The 22,588-nt window shown below is 41.5% G+C and overlaps 1 protein-coding gene across 1 annotated transcript in view; it reads right to left on the bottom strand.

Annotated features, from left to right (window-relative positions):
* ryr2a (ryanodine receptor 2a (cardiac)) overlaps positions 1–22,588 on the bottom strand; it is a gene marked incomplete at both ends in the record, with an annotated part of 671,945 nt that overhangs the window by 75,857 nt on the left and 573,500 nt on the right. The window contains 3 exons of the mRNA XM_080049015.1: positions 5,875–5,933; positions 7,768–8,058; positions 13,163–13,369. Of these exons, the coding sequence (XP_079905141.1) occupies positions 5,875–5,933; positions 7,768–8,058; positions 13,163–13,369 (557 nt within the window). The remainder of the gene's footprint in view (positions 1–5,874; positions 5,934–7,767; positions 8,059–13,162; positions 13,370–22,588) is intronic.

Here is a 22,588-nt window from a genome sequence, read left to right as displayed (position 1 = left end):
AAGAGGTCCTTCATAGTGACAGCTGCCCCTTATTTTGGCTGATTTTCTTACATTTCAATGGATTGTCTGATGGTGGTGACAAAAAGTGTCGCACCACTTTGAAACCATATAAAACATGAATGTGTTGAAGAAAAATTGGTTTTATTGATATGAGAGATTATTTAGTGTTGCTTTTGATGAAAAAAAATAATCACTTTTTCATTATTAAAGTACATTTTTTTCAGATTTGATTGCATATGAAAGATTGAGACCCTCTCTGTGGACACAGTTTTGGACGTCGTGAGAAGATAACAAGTGTCATATATTTGACATAAAAATTATTAAATTAAATTTAAGGGGATAATTGTTCTCCAGACATTCTATTCTTAATCCCTAATAACATCTACAATTTTAAATATTTTTATTTTTGGAGATAACAGCAGTTACATATGGAAGACGGCCTTTTGTCCCGGTTCTCAAGAATCAGTGATGCATATAAATACACACACACACACACACACACACACACACACACACACACACACATATATATATATATATATATATATGTTCCGAATGTTCAAATACTGGTTCTAACAAGCAGATTACACAACATAAAATGAAAAGTACATACTCTGAGGTTATCTCAAGTACACATTCCATCTCGGTTGTTTCTTTCTTTTCGTCTTCGGAAGAACTTTTTGACTGAAACAGAAACCAACATTAGACAAACAAGCCTATTAGTGCCACCCGTTGTTAAGTTCCTCTACATTTTCCTACTTCTAGTGGTGGAAAGGGGCTTATATCTATTTTATTTATATTTGCTGTGCCTTTCTGACTCATTTGAAGAGGCAGGACATGGAAATTGAAAAAATATGATAGCACTAAATTCCATGCACTAATCAGTACTTTGCTACATTTCCTCAGAGGCAGGCCCGGTTCTACGGGGGTGCATGAGCATGCATTGCACCCTCAAACAAATTGTTTGCACCCTCAAATGAAAAAAGGAGGGAGTGAATTTTTTTAAATAAATATGATAAAAATAATAAAATACTTGCTCACAAAACAAATTGTAATTAACCTTTGACCATTTCCATTAAATACCGCTGTTTTCTACATTTATTTTGTTCACTAAACCGATAAGAACCTTATCATTATTCGACTGGCAGCTGTGGCTAAGCGAACCCATCTCTACTAGTGCGCTCCGCGCCGCTCTGCCCCGCCCGCCCCCGCCTGAACTATTTCGCTTTCAGCGATTGCAGTGCAATAGTTATTCAGCATAAAGTTAAAACAATCGCTCACCCAAGACTGATGTTAAACCGAAACACAAAAGCCTTGCGCGAGCAAAGCAGTGATCCACCCGGTGAAACATGGGGTGAGACTGTGACTGTGGGTAACGGTGTCATCACCTTGCCGGTGAGAAAAGCTCTGTGGCTTAACGGCTAAAATGATAACCGGCCGCCGGGGATATCATGTCCGCTAACGTTGTTCAGGGGAGGCTTCCGCGATCGGATTGCATTTCACGAGCATGAAAACACAGAGCAATGTCGGCAAACTGACAGCGCGACGAGAGAAAATAGAGTGAGCCGCTGCCCTCCGTTAGTTTCAGTCTACAGCCGAAAAAAATACAATCACCACTTAAACATGGATATCGTTTAAATAAAGCCTCTTGTTTTTATGATCATTAGGGCTTTGATGCAAATTGAACATTTCGGTGGCAGCTGTGGTGCAGTTTTTTTCAGCAACTCACAGACTCATGCTTGCCCATAGGCGTAGATTTGGGGGGAGGGGGCACAGGGGACGTGTCCCCCCCAATAATCAGAAGAGAGCCTACATTTTTTCTCAAAAAGTAAGAAACCCTATTCTCCCCAAAAGAGGTAAAAATAACAGTTCAGGGTGTTGAAACATTGATATATCTCCTAATTGTTAATACATATTCCCCTATGATTTAAAAATGTAAAGTGTCATAATAGTTCACACTGCTGCTGTGTCATGAATAGTGAGTCCTAAAAAAAATAGTTTTGAACAATACAGTATAGTAAATATTTGAAAGCAATACAGAATGCCTGAGAGCCTTACTGCTTTTTATAACATTATATTAACGTCACTGGGAGCCTGTTGTCTTTTCCTTTAACAGAAATTTAGACATGTCCGCCATAAATAATTATATACAGAAGGCATAAATAAGTACATAAAAATTCCCCCAAATGCACAAAATGGTGTGTTCGAAGCACATTTTTTTTCTGGGGGAGTACCCCCAGACCTCCACTTATGTTGAAGCGAAACCTAAGCCCTTGTGCTTGCCACCCAAAAATTATCACTGGCCCCATCCTGGCCACCCCAATGAAAATGTTCTGACTCCGCCACTGCCCAGAAGTGCTTGACTATCTACTGGTAGAAAGGCCTGTGTAAAAAGCGAAGTCTGAACTGAAGCTGGGTAGCTGGTTTTAGTGTAGTACTGGTGCACCCCCTGTAATCTCAGATGCACCCTAAGGCATTCTGTTCTGGAACCGGGCCTGCTCCGAGGATCAATAAAGTTTTTCTGATAAATTAAGAATCTGAAGTCAGTAGGTGGGTTGTTAATTTGTCAGATCAGACCACACACAGGTTAACTCTTAATAAATAATACCTGGATGTGTTTTTTCCCCAAAGCTTTTAAGTTGTCCTCCTTAAGATTTTCATCTAGTTAATGTTCTGTTGAGTTCCTATCAAAGAGTGACTGAAAACAATGGTGATTGAGCATATGATCGACTGATAAAAGCTTTAGAATTTGCAGATTTGTAGAGTAACACGATATGGGTGTCTCTGATGACTTTCCTGTCCTAAAATCAAATGCACCCGTTCCATTGTACTCAGTACACAGGACATTTTGAGTTCCATCCTGTATGTGTAAGTGCATCTGGATTTGTTTTCCCCGTTTTTATAAGACATTGTCCAATAGGTCCCAGATGTTCTAAATTGGTGAAAAGGTAATTCTGCTTACTGACCACTGGAAATGGGTCTATCTCGGTCACTGATGTCACTGAACTTATGAGTCTGAGCAGAGCAGGAACATTTCCTTCTTTCTTAGTCACAATGGCGGATCAATGTAGCATGGCGTGACGGCACTGCACAGACGAGAACTGCTAATCTACTGACGTTATACAGTCAACGAAGGACTTCTGGGAGATGAGGTCCAAGGGGCGCGCAGGAAATTACATCTTACCGCCAAAGCTACCAGTAGAATAAACATAACTTAAATGAAGGTTGAACATGTTGAGATAGGGCTGGGCAATAATTCGATTACGATTAGTAATCGCGATAAAAATCCCATTGATCACGTCAATATGCGTTTGACATAAATGCTCAATATGAAAATGAAAAAAAAAAAATATGTTACTGATATTCATTCATCTAACAGCCAATCACAAAGCAGAAATAAACTCAACAGCCAGTCAGATTGCGTTTTTGCATTTCCTGTCTAATTAAACACCATTTCCTGGTGCGACGTGCATGTTTGAGCCTTTGAGCTTCCAGCGCTAAGGAAAGAGGAGAGCCGTGTGTGATCACCTCGGCAAGAGTGAAGAGAGTCTTGTGTTGAGCGAAAATGTCGGCGCAGCCGTCCTAGCGGTGGCTGTTCCAAAACAGCAGTCTACACTGACGGACCTCTAAAGGCTACACTGTGTCCCACTGCTACGATGTAAACCATAGTCACGTAGCTGCTGTGGCCAGCGCTGTTCGCTCACTGGCTCACAACACGGAGGGAATGAATATAGGAGCGGCCACACAGAAAGTGTGAAAATGCGCAACAAGTTTTAACCGCCGTCCGACCGCTGCGGCTGCTCCAAAACAGCAGTCTATCGTATTGTAATTTTGCGGTAGTTGCACCTTATGAAAAACAATCAAAAAGAAGCAAAGCTACAGTATAACATACAGGTAGCTGTTCAGTTCAGCCTCATTAGCCTGCTGGTCTGTAAGACCATGTAGCTACAGCATGAGCATCTCCCCTACCTACAGCTGTTGTATGTGTGAGTAGTAGCTTATGATGTGCTCTGACATTCATCAAGCATCTGAGCCACAGCTCTACAAACATTTAAGAGTGTTGCCTCCCTGCCTGAGGAGTTTGATGTGATAGTAGTCACTCACAGATCTTTTAGTTTTAAACACATTATGTTATGTAGCATACTATCTGGTTTTACAATGTTTACATTTTGCACTTTCGACTCACATTTCTCCTTTTTAAAATAGCTGACATGTAAAACCAGTAATTCTCATATTTTATATATATTTATAGGCCCTGGTAACCCTCACAAATAAATAAATTACATTAATGTTGGGTTTCTCAATAAGCTGGTTACAATCATCTGATTAAAAATGCAAAATATATTATTTTTTTATATATTAATATTTTTATAAATATTATGAAATTTAGTCTAGAACATTTTACAGGGTGGTGTGGGCGTGGCCAATAACGTTCCGTAAGGGAACGTTCTCTCACTCATGGCGCTGAGCAGGTTAAGCCCAGTTCAGACCAAAGATTCACCACACAACGAGACGCAAACTTGAAAATGCTGCAAATGCTCAATGAGCCTGACTGGCAGTTCACACTGCTGCACCGGGCTGCGACGGTAGCTGGTTTCCCTGGCAACGGTGAATGCTCTGGCACAGCTGAGAGCTGCGAGCTAAACATCACTTGCAGAAAGTAACTTAATATTATTAGGCATATATAGGTTTGCAATTAGTTGTAGGCTTTTTTTTCCGACCACAACCGCAACCTATTTAATTCAGTCAGTGTCACAATGAAAATATATAAAAATGTCTCTGTCTCATATTTATCGTTATCTCTTATTAATTTATTTCCCATTTAACTTGCAAAAAAATCCGCTATCTATTTTAGGCATATGCATTTTTAAAATCAGATTTTTCTGAGGATAGAAGTGGGAATAGAGAGAGAGAGAGAGAGAGAGAGAGAAAACGGAGTCTGATTTTGTTTCTCATCACGTGAGCTGATGCGATATGCGGTTTGAATTAAGAGCACAAGGAGTAAACTCGTAAAATATAAAAAAGACAATCAAATGAGTTCAAACCAGCCGGCTAGTTGGATCCTAAGCATGCAGGCTAACGTTGTCCAGACGGATCAACAGTGTGGAGACCCGCTGTTGAAGTAGCCTACGCTACAGGCATAGCCGCAGAAACATATTCTCAGAAGGGAGTGCAGTGCTGACCAAAAAAAAAGCTCTGAGGAGGACCTATGATGCTTTTTGACTTTTATGACCTATAAACGTTGTTACGATGATTCATAGTCATGCTTAACCATACTAAATTATCAAATAATAACTTACATGCATTTCGACGTATTCCCTGCTGACCGTCTGGGGTGTCTGTGCAGAGCACTAAACACTATTCTAGCCAGTCGAGAAGTCACGTGTTCAGAGCGGTTCAGAGCGGTCTAACCCTTCCGTAACTTCGTGACGTCGCATGTAACTTCGTGACGACACCACGCGGATGTTTCCATGTATGGTAATGCTGTCACTTCCCTGTTCGCGTCTGCCTCGCGCCCTTATAGGTCCATGCTCGCGCTTCCCGCCACTGAAAGTGTTCCGGAAGGAAGGTAACCAATCACAACGGAGTGGGGTTTGCAGGAGGGGGGGGAGGGGATCCCCGAAGCACAGGCGGAGTGAGCGGAGATTGCCAAAGCACACGCACTCAAGTGTTGACAGGACGTGCTGGATCGCCAAAATAAGAGAAAGAGCTTCCCGAAAATCTACATAGTTTTTTGTGATGTGATTCGTGTCAGGTTGCTCTATAGCAGTGTAAAACAAGAAATTAAGACCAGAAAAGTAGTATAATAGGATCTCTTTAAATAATAACTCGCTACATTGATAAAAAAATGCATCACCAATGCAATATTGTTACATGCAGTGGTGACACATGACGTAGGGCCTATTGGGCCGATTGAAAGACGGGGTTTCCCCCTGGGAATAGGTCGTAAAAAGTTGGGTTGTTTTATATACGGGGGCTAATATTCAGCGTCCAGTTATGGACTGACCGTTACCAGAGCGATCATCAGCTTAAGGGCCTGTGTCCAACTTGCGTTTATTTTTATTTTTTGGGTGGAGCACTGGCTGCGCACTCAGATGCGGCCGGGACAGAGTGTGTGCGCTTGGATAGAGAACGATGTGTCGAGAGGAAAAAGAGGCACGGGAAATGGCCAAAGAGCTCCACATCCCCAGCACTGAATTCAAAGCCTCGACTCATTATGTTGCGAGTTGACGTGTCAGAGGCATGAATCGGCGCAGCGATTGACTTACAGTGGCTTTTCTTTTTTTTTTTTATATATATTTTTTTTGGCATTTTTATGCTTTATTGATAGTGTAGAGACAGAGTTGAAATGGGGCAGAGAGGGGAGTGACATGCAGAGAACGACCGCGGGCTGGAATCGAACCCGGGTCCGCTGCTGGCCGAGGCCCATGGGGGGGACGCCCTACCAACTGAGCTAAGGGCGCCCCCTACAGTGGCTTTTCTGCTGTGGCAGGCGTAGTGAGGAGAGCTTGCCAACTGCGCAGACCTTTTACACACCAACACTGCCTCCGTAATGTTCAGATTTAATCATTTGCATCAAGCTTTATTTAAACGTTGTCAATGCGCAGGTGGTGATTATATTAACTGTCGGCTGTAGACTGAAACTAACGGAGCAAAGCGGTTGTTTCACTTTGCAGTTAGTTTGGAGACATGTCTCTGTGTATCAGGGCTCGGGACACAATCGGATCGCGAAAGCCTGTCCCCTCTACAACGTTAACGTGCAGGAATCCCCGGTGATCATTTAGTCTTTAACCACATAGTTCTTATGCACGGCGGCTCGGCGAGGTCTCACTGTGAACGTCACCATCACAGTGTTTCACCGGGGTACGCGCTGTTTCGCTCAGACGGGGCTTTGAGTGTAGGCTCAGGCGCAAAGCACGCGGCACCAGATAGATTGTATAGATTGTTTTTTTAGAACGTGTGACGTCCCAAGATAGAGACGTAAGCCAAAGTTCGAATCAGAAATGTTCTAATGGCCATCCCAATGCATTTTAGAATGGAGATCCATCGCGTGACGTCCCAAGATAGAGTTCTAAAGCTAGATTCGAATCAGGATTTTTCAAATGGTCAAACAACTGACATGACAGTATGTTTGCGGGGGGCTAACAGATATTCCTAAAACCTTTCATATACATATTAGCACTGATTTTACCCCCCAAATAACATAGTTACAAGGTTTAGTGGATTTGGGTTGCCAGGGCCTTTAAAGTTCAGTACTTAAATGTGTCAGGGCCTTTGTTGATCCACTTGTTTACTTTGTATGTATGGTTGGGCAAGATGTAAGATGTTTGCTGTAGCCCTGCCAAAGGAGTTTAATGTGAAAGTCAGAGCTTTTATTTTTATTTACAATATTTTCAATAGGTTACAAGGCAAGCTATCTTATATTGTTTAGTTAGGTGCAGTTAAAACATGTTTGTGAAGTTAAATGTTTATATTTAAATGTGATTCAATGTTCTCTTATCACAATATGCTAATAAACAACATTGTATAGTTTAACTAATGAACACTCTGGTTTCTTCAGGCTTCAGCAGTATCACACTATATATCGTGGTCAATATCGATATCGATCAATATCGAAAGAATAATCATGATAATATTTTTTGCCATATCGCCCAGCCCTATGTTGAGAGACCAGTCCTTAATGATATAAAGCTAATATTTGGGACTGAAGAGAGAAAGCATAAGGGGGAAAAAAATAATCATTATTGAACAGCCACAAAGACTCACATGATGCCTCTGTCTGAGTTCAGGTGGGGGCGGGGGGTTGGGGGAAGGAAGCGGGGAGTTCAGTCGTTCTGTCAGACTGGCGTTAGGGTTATGTGGGGTGATCTTGTATTGGCCACCCTCTCTTCTTAAATCCAGCCCAAATATGTCTGAGAGCAGCTCTGTCTCACTGGTGCTGACTGCCAGGTCAGCCAGCTCCTCCTGTGGGGAGGAGGTTCTCTTCTCTCTCTCCTCCCCTTCACCCCGCACCTCGTCCTGGGTGGAGTCAGGCATGTTGGCCAGCAGCTCGGACACCTGGGGATGGAGGCAGTTCCTGTATTAAGGGCGCACTCACACTAGGCAAAATTGGAACAACTCTTATTTTATTTAGTCTGTTTTATGGCAAGACAGTGCAGGCAAAAATAAATGTTTTCAAGCACTGATCAATTTTGAAATTGATGGCATTTGTTATTCGATAATTCCTTCTCATGATTCTTCTTCTTTCATACTAGAATAAATCAAAGGTCCAAAATGAACAACTGGGGGTTTATTTGGCTAAACCTTGTCTTTTTACATCTTTATATTTCTAACGGCCAACATTTGTTTTATTCAATATACCAAAATCTCAACTAAACCAACTACTCAACTAAACTTACATCAACTAAACTTCAAACCATAATCATTCATAGCACTATTCTGAAGGTTTTTACGGAAGGGCTTGTTTTATATGTTGTTAATTGTCTGATTAATTATACATTTGGTTCTTAAAAAACATGCCGGAAATATTTTTTTACGACATGTAGGGGAAAACGGGGTTAGTTGTCAACACGGGTAGGTTCACATTTGTTATATCTCGCCACCAGAAGGCGCTGTCTCTGAAATTTTGGTATGGAAATGTACAGAATTGGGATCCGAGGTCACCTAAACAGTCCTCTTTGGAGTAAGACAGCTGAATTTGAGGTGAGAGGGATTTTTTTGTGTTTTTCATGTCAAATTGTAAATATTTAGCTCCTCAGTATTTTTCATTTCGGCTTTTACACAATGGGTTTATAACAAAACACTTGTAACCCTTAAAAAGTGTGAAGGGAAAGATATAGTTTAGATTGTTGTTAGCTAGCTAACTAGTTGTTAGATCTGTAGATGCTGGCATCCTTGATGCTAGCAAGAAATTCCAGTTGGGGTTGGTCGGAACCAAATAACGAAAGAACATGTCAAGCTGTATCCTCACTTACATCCCAGAGAAGGAGAGATTAGAGCAGGAAAAGGCAACTAGTATGCAAAAGAAAAAAAGGGCAACAATATCAAAACGACCCAATGCATCCCAATCTAGACCAGCTGCCAAGGCTACTAGGCCAGGCAAAGTAAGGCATTTTGGGGCCAAAAATAGAATAAATTGTAAAAGAATTTTTTTCAGCTCAGATAATTTCTATGAGGTGTCCAGAACAACATACTAAAAGTCCTAAGAAATCCTAGTTGGGGAAATATGTTTAATTCTCATCAATCCGAGATGTGTGCCAATAAGGCGAGACACCAATAAATCCCAATGGGGCAATTTTTTTCCTTTACTCCTATCAAAATGAAACTTTACACAATGAAAGTATCCATGAAAATTTAAATGTTTTGTATTACAAGTTTCTTTGGAAATTTATTTTAATATGCAAATGAGCTATACACTAATCGTACACGCCCAAAATAAACCCAAATAGGCTTAATTTTTTCCTTTACTCCTACCACAATAAAACTTTACATAGTAAAAGTATACTTGAAAAGTAAAACATTTTGTATTACAAGTTTCTTTTTAAATGAATTTGAATATGCACATGAGCTCCACACTTATTGAATATCCAATCATCGTACTGCCAATGGGTGATGGCAATGCTGCTTTTAGACTGGCCTCTAACCTGAAAAACTGCCTGGCTTACCTGCCAGGGGTATAACAGGTGCCTCTCATGAATTAGATTTGTCTCTTCAAATACCACTGCACGCAATTTGATGGCACTACATCCAATCAGAGCAATGAACAATGTGACGTATTAAGCCCCGTTCGTTTAGTGAACAGCGGGGTTAACTGTTAAATCGAACTTTTGCCGCGGTCGGTCAGCAAAACAGAACATTCCTCTTACTTGCTAATGAAAGATTTGCGTGCCGTCTTCCAAATTGTAAAGGGTCGAGGCCCCAGAGCACCATACATAGGGCTCTGGCCCGCCCATATCAGATAGAACCAATTAAAACGCAGCTCAGGATTTCTTGACATATTTAATGAGCTTCAATGGAGAGTGCCCAGACCAACAGGCGCAGCACATTTAATTTGCCAGCGCCTAGTGGCAGGTCTGGAGTTCCAGGCTAGTGCCATTCCCTTTCCTATGCCAAATAGACGAGATGTAGAATCACAGCCTGAAATGGCGAAAAGAAGGAGAAAGAGGAGATTGTCACACACCTTGGGACCAAGTAACTCCTTTGTCTACTTTATGCACCATATCCGTCTTGTTTTTGTTGCTTTCTTTGGTTCTGGTGCCAGAAACAACTTGTGTGCATTCAGATCAGCATGATGCAACAAGAGTACTAACAAGTCTGTGTCATCACCTACTGAGACTGTGTCTTTTGTTCTGGCAGAGGCAATGGCAGTTTGGACAATGAGCACATCTGCATCGTGCTTTGCATGGTTTGTTATACACCATTTTTATCTTACAAGTTTCTTTGAAAATGAATTTTAATATGCAAATGAGCTATACTCTAATCAAATATAGGCTACCCAAAATATATCCGCATAGGCTTCATTTTTTCCTTTAAAGATCCAAGTGACTGCTGCAGATATTGCTACGGTTGGTTGCATACACATTCAGTACTTTATGATTCCTCCTATACGTGAACCTATTGTGTATCAGCCACTGGCTCTGTTGCCAGCAGATAACAAAACATCACAGCTGGATGTTTTGTGGAAGACATCCCTACTCCTTCACTCTCAAAGGCCATCATGGTCTGGTATGATGCAGATCCTGCATCTTCTAGATGAACACCCTGGGAGAGGTTCAGTAACATTACTTCCAATGATTGATCTTGATCCCAGTGATGAATCCTGCATATACTCAACATTGAGGTTTGTGGCAACTCAAGCTCTGCAGTATGATGTGACCCCTGTTCTGACGTTCGACCAACCCCTTCTGGAAAGCCTTGACCAATATAAGTTAACTTCTAATACAAATGTTTTACTTTTCATGTAGACTTTCATTGTGTAAAGTTTTAATGTGGTAGGAGTAAAGGTAAAAATGAAGCCTATGCAGATATATTTTGGGTAGCCTATATTTGATTAGTGCATAGCTCATTTGCATATTAAAATTCATTTTCAAAGAAACTTGTAAGACAAAAAATGGTGTATCACAAACCATGCAAAGCACGATGCAGATGTGCTCATTGTCCAAACTGCCATTGCCTGTGCCAGAACAAAAGACACAGTCTCAGTAGGTGATGACACAGACTTGTTAGTACTCTTGTTGCATCATACTGATCTGAATGCACACAAGCTGTTTATGGCACAAGAACCAAATAAATTAATGTATAGCTGTCCCCAGACAAATGTGCAACATCACATCTCTCTTCCTGAGATCCTCTGAGATTGTCTTTCCCTTTTGGCATGTCTAATCTGTATGGGTTCACTTTCGTGGGCCTACACTGACCTGGTTTAATCTCTGTTTTATCTGGTGCCGCCCAATTACTTCCCTAAAGATCTCTCATTACATTGGTCCATTTCATCACTCAATTTGGCCCACCTGATTGTGTTTACCTGCTCCATTTAAGCAATGCAGCTCAGGGTTCACAAACTTTTGCACATACAAAAGTTGTCAAATAATTAATTTTTTATCAGTTTTAACAATTGATTTCCGGTAAAGAAAAATGTGGAATTGATAAACAAAAATCTGTTATTTCATATAAAAAATACTGGTATTGATAAAAATTAATTAATGATAGTCAAAATAAATAAAATTCCAAAAGGCGAGTTAATTGGTCCCAAGGTGTGTGACAATCTCCTCTTTCTCCATGCCATTTCAGGCTGTGATTCTACGTCTCGTCTATTTGGCATTGGATAGGGAATGGCACTGAAAAAAGTAAAAAATTACACTAGCTGGGGGAGGGTGGGGGGGAAATCTAATTCATGAGAGGCACCTGTTATAAGTAAGCCAGGCAGTTTTTCAGGTTAGAGGCCAGTCTAAAAGCAGCATCGCCATCACCCATTGGCAGTACGATGATTGGATATTCAATAAGTGTGGAGCTCATGTGCATATTCCAATTCATTTAAAAAGAAACTTGTAATACAAAATGTTTTACTTTTCAAGTATACTTTTACTATGTAAAGTTTTATTGTGGTAGGAGTAAAGGAAAAAATTAAGCCTATTTGGGTTTATTTTGGGTGTGTACGATTAGTGTATAGCTCATTTGCATATTAAAATACATTTTCAAAGAAACTTGTAATACAAAACATTTAAATTTTTATTGATACTTTCATTGTGTAAAGTTTCATTTTGATAGGACTAAAGGAAAAAAATAGCCCCATTGGGATTTATTGGTGTCTCGCCTTATTGGCACACATCTCGGATTGATGAGAATTAAACATATTTCCCCAACTAGGATTTCTTAGGACTTTTAGTATGTTGTTCTGGACACCTCATAGAAATTATCTGAGCTGAAAAAAATTCTTTTACAATTTATTCTATGAAAAACGCTATTTTGCCTGGACTATACTGCACCCCAGTGCACTCCACACCAGCTGGGGAAAAATAAACAGAAGAGAAGTGACAGGAGGAGGAGTCTTCATCAGATGCAGAGGATAGTTTTTGTTTGGTTTGTATGGAAACGTTCTCCAATAGCCGTTCAGGGGAGGTATGGGAGAAGTGTTGGATGTGCAACCAGTGGGCACACAAGCTCTGCTTAGTTGGAGTGAGCAGACCCTACATTTGCCATCACTATTTTTCCCATTAAGATAACATTTGGACATACAACCCCATAGTGTGTGACGACTATTAAAAGATGTTTTAGTGACGAGCAATTCACACTAGAATAAAAAGTGTGCCTACCAACCCCGTTCTCCCAGACAATCATATCTTTTGGTTCATAAAATGAAGAAAGGCTGGGTCCAAAAACTGTTTTGTAAAAACTTTGGACCCTACTATGTTATAAAAATTAAATAGAGATTTCAACTCTAGATTTTAGTTTTTTAAAGAGAAGCAAATGTAAGCATATTAGTAAAATATTGCCAAATTGTAGAAGTATTCAAACATTTTTTGATTACATTTTGTATTTATTTTAGTAATCAACTGGCAAAGTATCATGACGATATCATAAGTTAAACATGCACCTGCAGTGTCTCACCTTAATGAGCTGTGGATAAGCTGCTTTATTTCTTTTAAGAATAATGTATAGTAACCTTTATAGTCTTGGCCCCCTCTACTAGATTGCCTCCTATGAAGGTTTTGCAAAAGATTCTGCAAAATCCTCGGGCAACACTGAGCCCCATGTGGAAAAGGCCAAGCAACACGGAGCAATAGGAGGAGATGAAGGTGGTCACCATGTCCTTCACTGTCATGTTCTTTAATTTCTTCATCTGCTTCTTCAAACTCTTCATGGACAGAACCTGAGAAGAGAGAACAAGTAGAAGTACATTATCTGTTCAGTGGCACCTAGATGCTTGCTTCCGAGTAATATGTCAGGATTTATATTTTAAATATTAATTATGTTTTAACCAACCATATAATATTTACATTTACTCTTATATAATCAACTAAACAATCATACATTTATAACATGTGATCTAAATGTTCTCATTTCAGATACAAGAGAGAGAGAGAAAGGAAGGGAGGGAAAGGTACATGACTTGTTTTGGAAAGTTCAGTAAATGTTTTCCCAGAGAGCAAGGCCAGAGAAAGAGAGATGTATCTATCTTAAACAATGGCCTACTGTACAGGCCTGACTCTGTCTACCATAGATAAGAAGTAATATCCAAGGTTAGGAGCATAGTTCTTCTTTTCAGGAGAAGACAACGAGATCAGGATTGGTCAGGGAAACGCAAGACAACGAGATCAACCAATCAATATACATTTTCAAGATATGTTAAGAGACTCTGCTGTCGAGCTCAAACTTCTTTTTTTTGCCACTGAACTCCTGCATAAGCTGTCCTGTGATTATCACTTCATTAAACATCCTCTTGAGAACTTTGAAACTTTTTCCAGTAATTTTTTTTCTTCCATATATCCGAACAAACGAACACAATTTTATAGTTGATAAATTTGGTGACCCAGTACGTGATTCGGCGGAAGGAGGCAACCTGTCTGGCTTCAGACCACTCACTCAAAAAAGCGCTGAACCAAACAAAGGTGAGCAGAAGGCCTGTTGTTTTATACCGAACGTTCTGTAATTGGATACGTCAAAATTATTGAGTGATTGTGCCTAAGTCAGACCTAAAGTTCAGTAAAATTCAGTATTTTTATTTTTTTTGTAAAGAGGCTGTTGTTTTCTGGGTGATATCACAGGACAGAAAAGTTCTGCTCTTGCTCTGTGTTTTTTCCTTTTTCTGCTTCGTGAAATGCTGGTTTATTTCAATTTTCCCTAATACGGAGGTCCATTTAGTAAGTTTTTGATTTAATGATTAAATTGTATATCATTTCTGGTACGATAAACTGCCTTTGCCTGCATACAATAGGATGCAGGTGCTAAATGATTGTTAAAATTGCTGAGTGAGGTCCTTTAAACCGCTTCTGTTTAGCGTGAAAAGACCTCCTCTATTCGGTCCTCTAAGGTTGTTATGTAAAATGATGACAGTCGGTTATCGTGGGCTGTGTACAAACCGAAGCTGTGTCCTCAAGGGTTTTAACAGATTGCGCAGTGCAGAAGCGAACCCCGGGTGTCGCTCAAGAGGTTGCTTTTCCTGACAAAAGTCTATTCTCTATCTTTCCGTAAAATAGATTCCAAGAAACTTTAAATATTATTTTGTCAGCAGTTAAAGGAACAGAATGAGCGGGTATTTTTCATGACTGGGTGTTGACACTGCGTTTGAAAAGAATAACTTATAAATTGATAGTTTGCGACTCACTGATGTCCATCCGGTAGCTGTGGTTTCCGCCATACAGAATGGTTGGACACGGTCCGGTTTGGCAGGGTGTAGTAATGGAGCAACGTTGGCAGTGAAAGCCTTAGTGTTTTAGTTTTTTTGAAAGGGAAACTTTTATTTATGATGCGACCTCTGTATTTTGAGTATGGAATTCCTGTGTTTAAAAATGCTGCTGTTTGAGTGATTTTGCATATAGGAATCGGTCTTAAATATTCTTCTGCCTCTACGCCAGCATTTCACTAACTGTACGCCTATGTAACTGCATGAAACTACCTCAAATACTAACAGATAAAATTACCTCACACTGGCTGTGCCTGGAGCAACTCCTAGTAAGACTCCAGACCTACAGGTAGGAGATTGGGTGCAGGTTGAAGTTCACAGAGAAGGTGAGCTTGAACCTAGGTGGTCAAACGTGTACGTGGTAATTGAACGTACTTCTAAGTAAAAGGTAAAGCTGGAGCACTTTGGCACCACCTCACAAATTGTGCACCCTCTTCTCCACCGGCCTCTCACGATTTGGAAGAGGTTAGATATATAATTTGCAACAGGTGTCGGCTCTAAAACGGATAAGTTAAACTAATTGTCTAAAATAAAAATAAAAGTCACCACCAACTTGTGTATTACTCACAGTATCACTGATTAGTTGTCCTGCCCATTTTGTGATGGGAGCATCACGGTCCAGATGTTAAGACCCCTGATAACTCCACACACACATAACTGTGATAAATCAAACGATGACCCAGATAGGCCCCAATCTTAAGGTAAATGCATGCTCTAGACGTTCTCTCAGTCTCTGACCCCTTGATCACCATACAGTGAGGAAAGCATAGATATAACTAAAGAAGTAATATCCAAGGTTAGGAGCATAGTTAGACAACGAGATCAGGATTGGTCAGGGAAACGCGAGAAACAACGAGATCAACCAATCAATAGACATTTTCAAGATATGTTGAGAGACTGCTGTCAATAGAGCTCGCACTTCTTTTTTTTGTCACTGAACTCCTGCATAAGCTGTCCTGTGATTATCACTTCATTAAACATCCTCTTGAGAACTATGAAACTTTTTCCAGTCATCTTTTTTCTTCCATATATCCGAACAAACAAGCACGATTTTATAGTTGATAAATACCAAGAACTGTTCAATGCCCATTTATATTGTAATGCAACCCCATCAAATATCATCTACAGTCCAGGGGCCTCATTTATAAAGGATGCTGCGCATATAAACCTTGCGTCAACCGGGGTGTAATGTGCGCAAGCAATTTTCACCGCAAACGTTGGTATTTATAGAAAAATTCTATGTGGAAAAGTGTGTGTATTCCCATGCCAACTTTTGACCATGCGTAGAGCTTCCGCAAGGTTTTCCTGACTCTGGGAATTAGCAACACTCAATGGCAACACCACGAAATAAAGCTCAGTCATGGCACCGGATATATTTCATCATTTATATGTGAAAGCTTACCTTTAGTGCTACTGCAGTCTATGGCATGCAGTTATGATGTAGGTTGAATTACTTATCAAGAAGGTCTTTACATGTTTTGTTTTTATTTTTAATTGAATCTTATAGCGCTACTCTATAATAATATCTTATAGGCCGGGAGGTGTTTCCGTGTGTGACAAGCGGGAGAGCAAATGTATTTTAGATGGTGTGCATTCTTTCACTTCTCACTACATATTTTATACAGGCCTACAAATAGTCCTACAGGTAGGCTAATACGTGATATTTCATACAGTACAAATATGGGCGAAACTGCTTTACTTTACAGCAGCGCATGCACGGCACAGGCTTTCTTCCTTCCCGGTCGCTTTCCATGTGGCCGGTCACCTCACTTTTTTCCTCATGTCAGTCAAATGCCATGCTTATTATAAGCGTCACCATATTCAGGAGCTATTTAGCATTGACCATCTATGGTAGATTGTGGGATTAAACTGGGAGAAGAAGGGTGATGACACAGGGCGGAGGTTGTGTGCGCACAATTTACTGCATGTGGGTATTTATTAAGGGAAGACTACCTACCTGTGCACGGCATGGTTTTATAAATCTCAACATTTCTTTGGGTACGTACATTCTGAGTTTCGGGAAGCTAGCAATTTGGGAGTAAGCAGTAAGCAATTCGGGAGTAAGCAAAGTTTTAGGATGATTTCCACGCACAGTTTTACAAATGAGGGCCCTGTTTAAGGAACAACCTACAACTCAGTCTAATTTCCTGCTCAAAGATATATTATGTCTCCTTATAATTATTAACTCTACCTTTTAATTAGGCTATATTGTTCTTTTACTCATTTCATTTTAATTGCAGCCATTCTACATTGCTGTCTAAATGTTTAAATAGTTTGTCTCTTTATCAGCTTGTTGTGTATTTGATGCATTGTATATTGTGTATGCATGTATTGTTGTTTTTGCTTTGCATTTGTTTGACTCGACATCATGCAAATGAGGGTCACCCCTCAATTGATCTCTAGAGTACAAATAAAGGTTAAATGAAATGAAAAATTATGTAATATAATAAAAAGGTATTTTTAACCCTTACTTCAGTGCTTTTATAAAAGCGCACTCCAACACTAAAGACTCATATCGACTGAGCGGTGCGATTCGGCACGCATTTCTTTTTCAAAAGTTTGGAAGGGTACTAACCTCAGGGACAGCTTCTTTCCCAAAGCTGTCACCATATTGAACTCCAATTTGCACTCATACAACTGCACTGACGCACATATTTCCACTGACTACTGCACCACCAGACACATCCCTTCTATCGTTCTATGTTTTTGTTGTCTGTTTGTGGTTCTTTAGTGTGTATTTAAACTTTTTTATTGTGATACTGTGATAACTGATGCACTTTTAAGGAGCTGCTCTCTGAATTTCATTGTACTGTGTATAACGTCAATTAAAGCTTTCTATTCTATTCTATTATATTATATTCTAATAATAATAATAATACATTTTATTTATATAGCGCTCTTCTCTCACTCAGAGCGCTTTACAAAAACAAAACAATAAACAAACAAAAAGAACATGTAGAGTTGGGTTGGTGGGTGAACTAGGGGTAGGCGGAGGAGAAGAGATGGGTCTTGAGTTTGGACTGGAAGATGGTGAGGGACTCAGAGTCACGGATATGTTGGGGGAGGCTGTTCCAGAGCCTGGGAGCTGCCCTGGAGAAGGCTCTGTCGCCAAGGCTGCAGAGTTTTGATGTGTGGGTGGAGAGGAGACTGGCTGAGGAGGATCTGAGGGCCTGGGGCGGTTGATAGGGGGAGAGGAGGTCAGTGAGATATGGGGGGGCCAGATGGTGTAGGTGAGGACCAGGAGTTTGTAATCGATCCGGAATGAAATGGGGAGCCAGTGGAGCTTTTTGAGGACTGGGGTGATGTGGTTCCACGAGTTGGTATGAGTGAGGAGACGGGCAGCTGCATTCTGGACACGTTGGAGTCTGTTGATGGAGGTGGTGCTGATGCCGGCGAGGAGTGAATTGCAATAGTCGAGGCGGGAGGAGATGAAGGCATGGATGAGTCTTTCAGCAGCGTGGGGTGTGAGGGAGGATCTAATCTTTGCAATATTACGGAGGTGATAGAAGGAGGTTTTGACGGTGTGGCGGATGTGGGGTTCAAGGGAGAGGATGGGATCAAAAATTACGCCAAAATTGCGGGCCTGAGGGGAGGGGGAGACCGTGGTGCCATCAATAGTGAGTGTGTGGGGGGTGGGAGGGGAGGGTTGTGAGTTGGCTGAGGGTGGATTTGGAGCCAATTAGAAGGAGTTCAGTTTTGTTGCTGTTGAGTTTGAGGAAGTTATTTTTCATGAGTGTTAGTGAAGACAGGCAGAATTCAATGTGGGAGATGAGGGGGGGGGGGGGTGTTGTGGGGGGATTTGGTGCTGAGGTAAATTTGGGTGTCATCAGCATAACAATGGAAGTCCATTGAGAAATGGCGAAGTAACTGACCAAGGGGGAGGAGGTAAATGATGAAGAGGAGGGGGCCGAGTACAGAACCTTGGGGAACGCCTTGTGTGACGGTGACTGTGGCAGATGTGTGGTTGTGGAGGGAGATGAAGTGAGATCTGTCGGAGAGATATGAGTGAAGCCAGCTGAGTGCAGTACCTTCAATACCGAGGTTGCTGAGTCTGGTGAGCAGGATGGTGTGGTTTACAGTATCGAAGGCTGCACTCAGGTCAAGGAGGATGAGGAAGTTGAGGGAAGCAGCGTCGGCAGAGGTGAGGAGGTCATTGAAGACTTTAAGGAGAGCGGTTTCTGTGCTGTGGAGGGGGCGGAAGCCAGATTGGAGGGATTCAAAGAGGTTATTGTCGTGGAGATGGGATTGGAGTTGTTTGGTGACTATGCGTTCAAGGGTTTTGGACAGGAAGGTTGGAGATTGGGCGGTAGTTACAGAGGGAGGCGGGGTCGAGACCAGGTTTCTTGAGGGTGGGGGTGACAGCAGCAGATTTGAAACCAGAAGGGACAATTCCATGGGACAGTGAGGAGTTAAAGAGTTTAGTGAGGTAGGGGCAGAGAACGGGGAAGCAGGACTTGAGCAGGGGAGTGGGGAGGGGGTCAAGGGAGCAGGTAGTAGGTTTGGAGGAGCTTATAAATTTGGAGAGTGCAAGAGGGGTAACCAGGGGCCTATTGCATAAAACTAGGATAAGGGATTAACCTAGGATTTTTCGGTTATCCTGGCTTGCGTTAGCCATGATCCGGTTGCATAAAAGCGGAGGGACATAAATTACCATGGAGATTTATCCTTTACGTTTAGCCTGGTCCCGACCAGGCTAAACGTAAAGGATAAACTTATTCTGTTGCCTGATTGGCTCAGTCAGCTGTCACTCCGATCTGAAATCAAGGTTGTTAACAGTTATTCCATGATCTTCTGTGTACTGCTTTATTTTCATTAGCCTGTTTTAAGGTACCACATAAAAGACTGCATTGTCATTTAGTTAAATAGTTCTTATTTTTTATTTTATTTAACCTGAACCATTTATAATTAACTTAATTATAATTAGATTAAGATGCAATGATTATAATAATTTATGTGATAGTCTGTTCATATTGCAGGTTATATTTATACAATTGATCATCGATGGCAGATGACGTTGCATATGTGGGTCAAATAAATTAATCTAAAACAAAATTCAATATCAATGAAACATTCATTTGTTCTGTAATTGAATTCAAAAAGTGAAACTTAAATATATTCTAGAAATTCATTACACATGAAGTGAAATTAATCTAGAATAAGCATACTTTTCAGGAGGTCGACATTTCTGTATTATAAATCCTTTCTGATTGGTTGTATGTAATATTCTAATATTTTGAGATACTGGATTTTTTATTCCATGATCAATCAATCATCCAAAAAAAAAGGCCTGACATATTTCACTTTGTGTAATGAATCTATGAAAGTTTCACATTTTGAATGGACTTTCCATGATATTCAATTTTTTAGATGCACCTGCAGACTGCTCACTGTCAACTATTTTATCATAAAACAATGCAGGGACATCAAGATCAGTCAGCAGAGAATACATCTGCTGTATGAAATGAACTGCCCCCTGACTTACGGTTTAAACTAGCTAGGCATTGTGGGAAAATGGGCCGTCTTTTCCATTTTTACATCAGTAAATCTGTGTTCGATCTCTGGGTCTACTTCTGAAAGCTGTGGGCTGGCACTTAACAGAATGACTTACACCTGGCTTGACAAAGCGGGCCCTTTTCATCCTGGATTGGCGTTTATGCAACTGACTGATCCAAAGTGCCCAGGTTAGACTTTGTCAAGGCTGGCTTTATCAATCATCCTGGATATCTTTATTCCACTTTTATGCAATAGGCCCCAGGTCAAAGTGGGAGAGACGGCAATGGGGAGGAGGGGTTGGGAGGTCCAGCGAAATGGGTAGGGGAGGGGCCATTGAATGTTCATGTACAGGGAAAAGTGAATGGTTGATGGTGGTGATTTTGTCAGCGAAAAACTGGAGGATTGAGTTGCAGAGATCTGGGGTGGAGGTGGAGAGGGTGCCGGTCCAGGGTTTGAGGAGGTTGCTCACTGTGGAGAAGAGGGTTCTGGGGTTTTGGCAGGGGTCAGAGAAGATGGCAGAGAGGTAGGCAGACTTGGCAGCGGTGAGGGCGTCTTTGTAGGCAGTGAGGTGGAGTTTGTAGGCTTGGTGGTGGACTGTGAGTGAGGTTTTTTTGGAGAGTCGTTCGAGTTGGCGACCGGTCTGTTTCAGTTTGCAGAGTGCAGGTGTGAACCAGGGTGAAGAAGTATTAAAGGAGACAGTTTTGATTTTTAGGGGGGCCAGGGTGTTGAAGGAGGAAGACAGGGTAGAATTAAGGTGGTTTGTAAGCTCATCAGGTGAGCTGAGGGTTGAGTCCAGGGGGAGGGTGGAGGAGAGCAGGTCACAGAGATGGTGGGGATCAATGGATTTGTGGTTATGGAAGGTGATTTCTCTGAGGGGGCGGGGGCAAGTGGTGGAGAGGATGGTGAACAGTATATGTTTGTGATCAAAGAGGGGAAAGGGGCATGGGTGGAGGTTGAGTACAGGGAGATTGATAGAGCAGACAAGGTCGAGGATGTGTCCTTTGTCATGGGTTGGGAAGGTGACATGTTGGGTGAGAGAATGAAATTGTCCAGTAAAGTGGTGAGTTCAGATGAGAGCTTGGAGGTGGGGGAGTCCATGTGGATATTAAAGAGGACCTATGATGCTTTTTGACTTTTATGACCTATAAACGTTGTTATGATGATTTATAGTCATGCTTAACCATACTAAATTATCAAATAATGACTTACATGCATTTCGACGTATTCCCTGCTGACCGTCTGGGGTGTCTGTGCAGAGCACTAAACACTATTCTAGCCAGTCGAGAAGTCACGTGTTCAAAGCGGTCTACCCTTTGTAACTTCGTGACGTCGCATGTAACTTTGTGAAGTCACCACGCGGATGTTTCCATGTATGGTAATGCTGTCACTTCCCTGTTCGCGTCTGCCTCGCGCCCTTATAGGTCCATGCTCGTGCTTCCCGTCACTGAAAGTGTTCCGGAAGGAAGGTAACCAATCGCAACGGAGTGGGGTTTGCAGGAGGGAGGGGAGCGGAGATGGCCGAAGCACAGGCGGAGGGAGCGGAGATTGCCGAAGCACACACACTCAAGTGTTGACAGGACGTGCTGGATCGCCAAAATAAGAGAAAGAGCTTCCCGAAAATCTACATAGTTTTTTGTGATGTGATTCGTGTCAGGTTGCTCTATAGCAGTGTAAAACAAGAAATTAAGACCAGAAAAGTAGTATAATAGGTCCTCTTTAATGTCACCAAGTAACAGCAGGCATGGAGAGAGGGTTGATGCTAATGTGATGAGTTCGGTGAAGTCAGAAAGGAAGGAGGGATTAGGTTTGGGTGGCCTGTAGATGAGGATAACTGTCGTGGAGGAGGGGGCTTTGAAAGCGATGAATTCAAAGGATGATACTGAGGGGAGGGTGAGTTCTCTGATCAGATAATTCTGTTTGTGGATGACGGCGAGGCCACCTCCACGGCGGGAGGGGCGGGGTTTGGCGATGTAAATAGCGCCTTTTAGCCGATTTTCTCAGCCCCAAAGCGCTTTACATATCTTACCACATTCACCCATTCATACACACACTCATACACCGATGGCAGTAGCTGCCATGCAAGGCGCTCTCTGAAGCTTCGGGAGCAATTTGGGGTTCAGTGTCTTGCTCAGGGACACTTCGACATGTGGCGGGGAGACGGGGGATCGAACCTCCGACCCTGCACTCCAGAGG

Source organism: Ammodytes marinus (assembly GCF_949987685.1).
Source record: "Ammodytes marinus genome assembly, chromosome: 20".
Classification (NCBI taxonomy): domain Eukaryota; kingdom Metazoa; phylum Chordata; class Actinopteri; order Uranoscopiformes; family Ammodytidae; genus Ammodytes; species Ammodytes marinus.
This window is presented reverse-complemented; position numbering and strand designations above follow the sequence as displayed.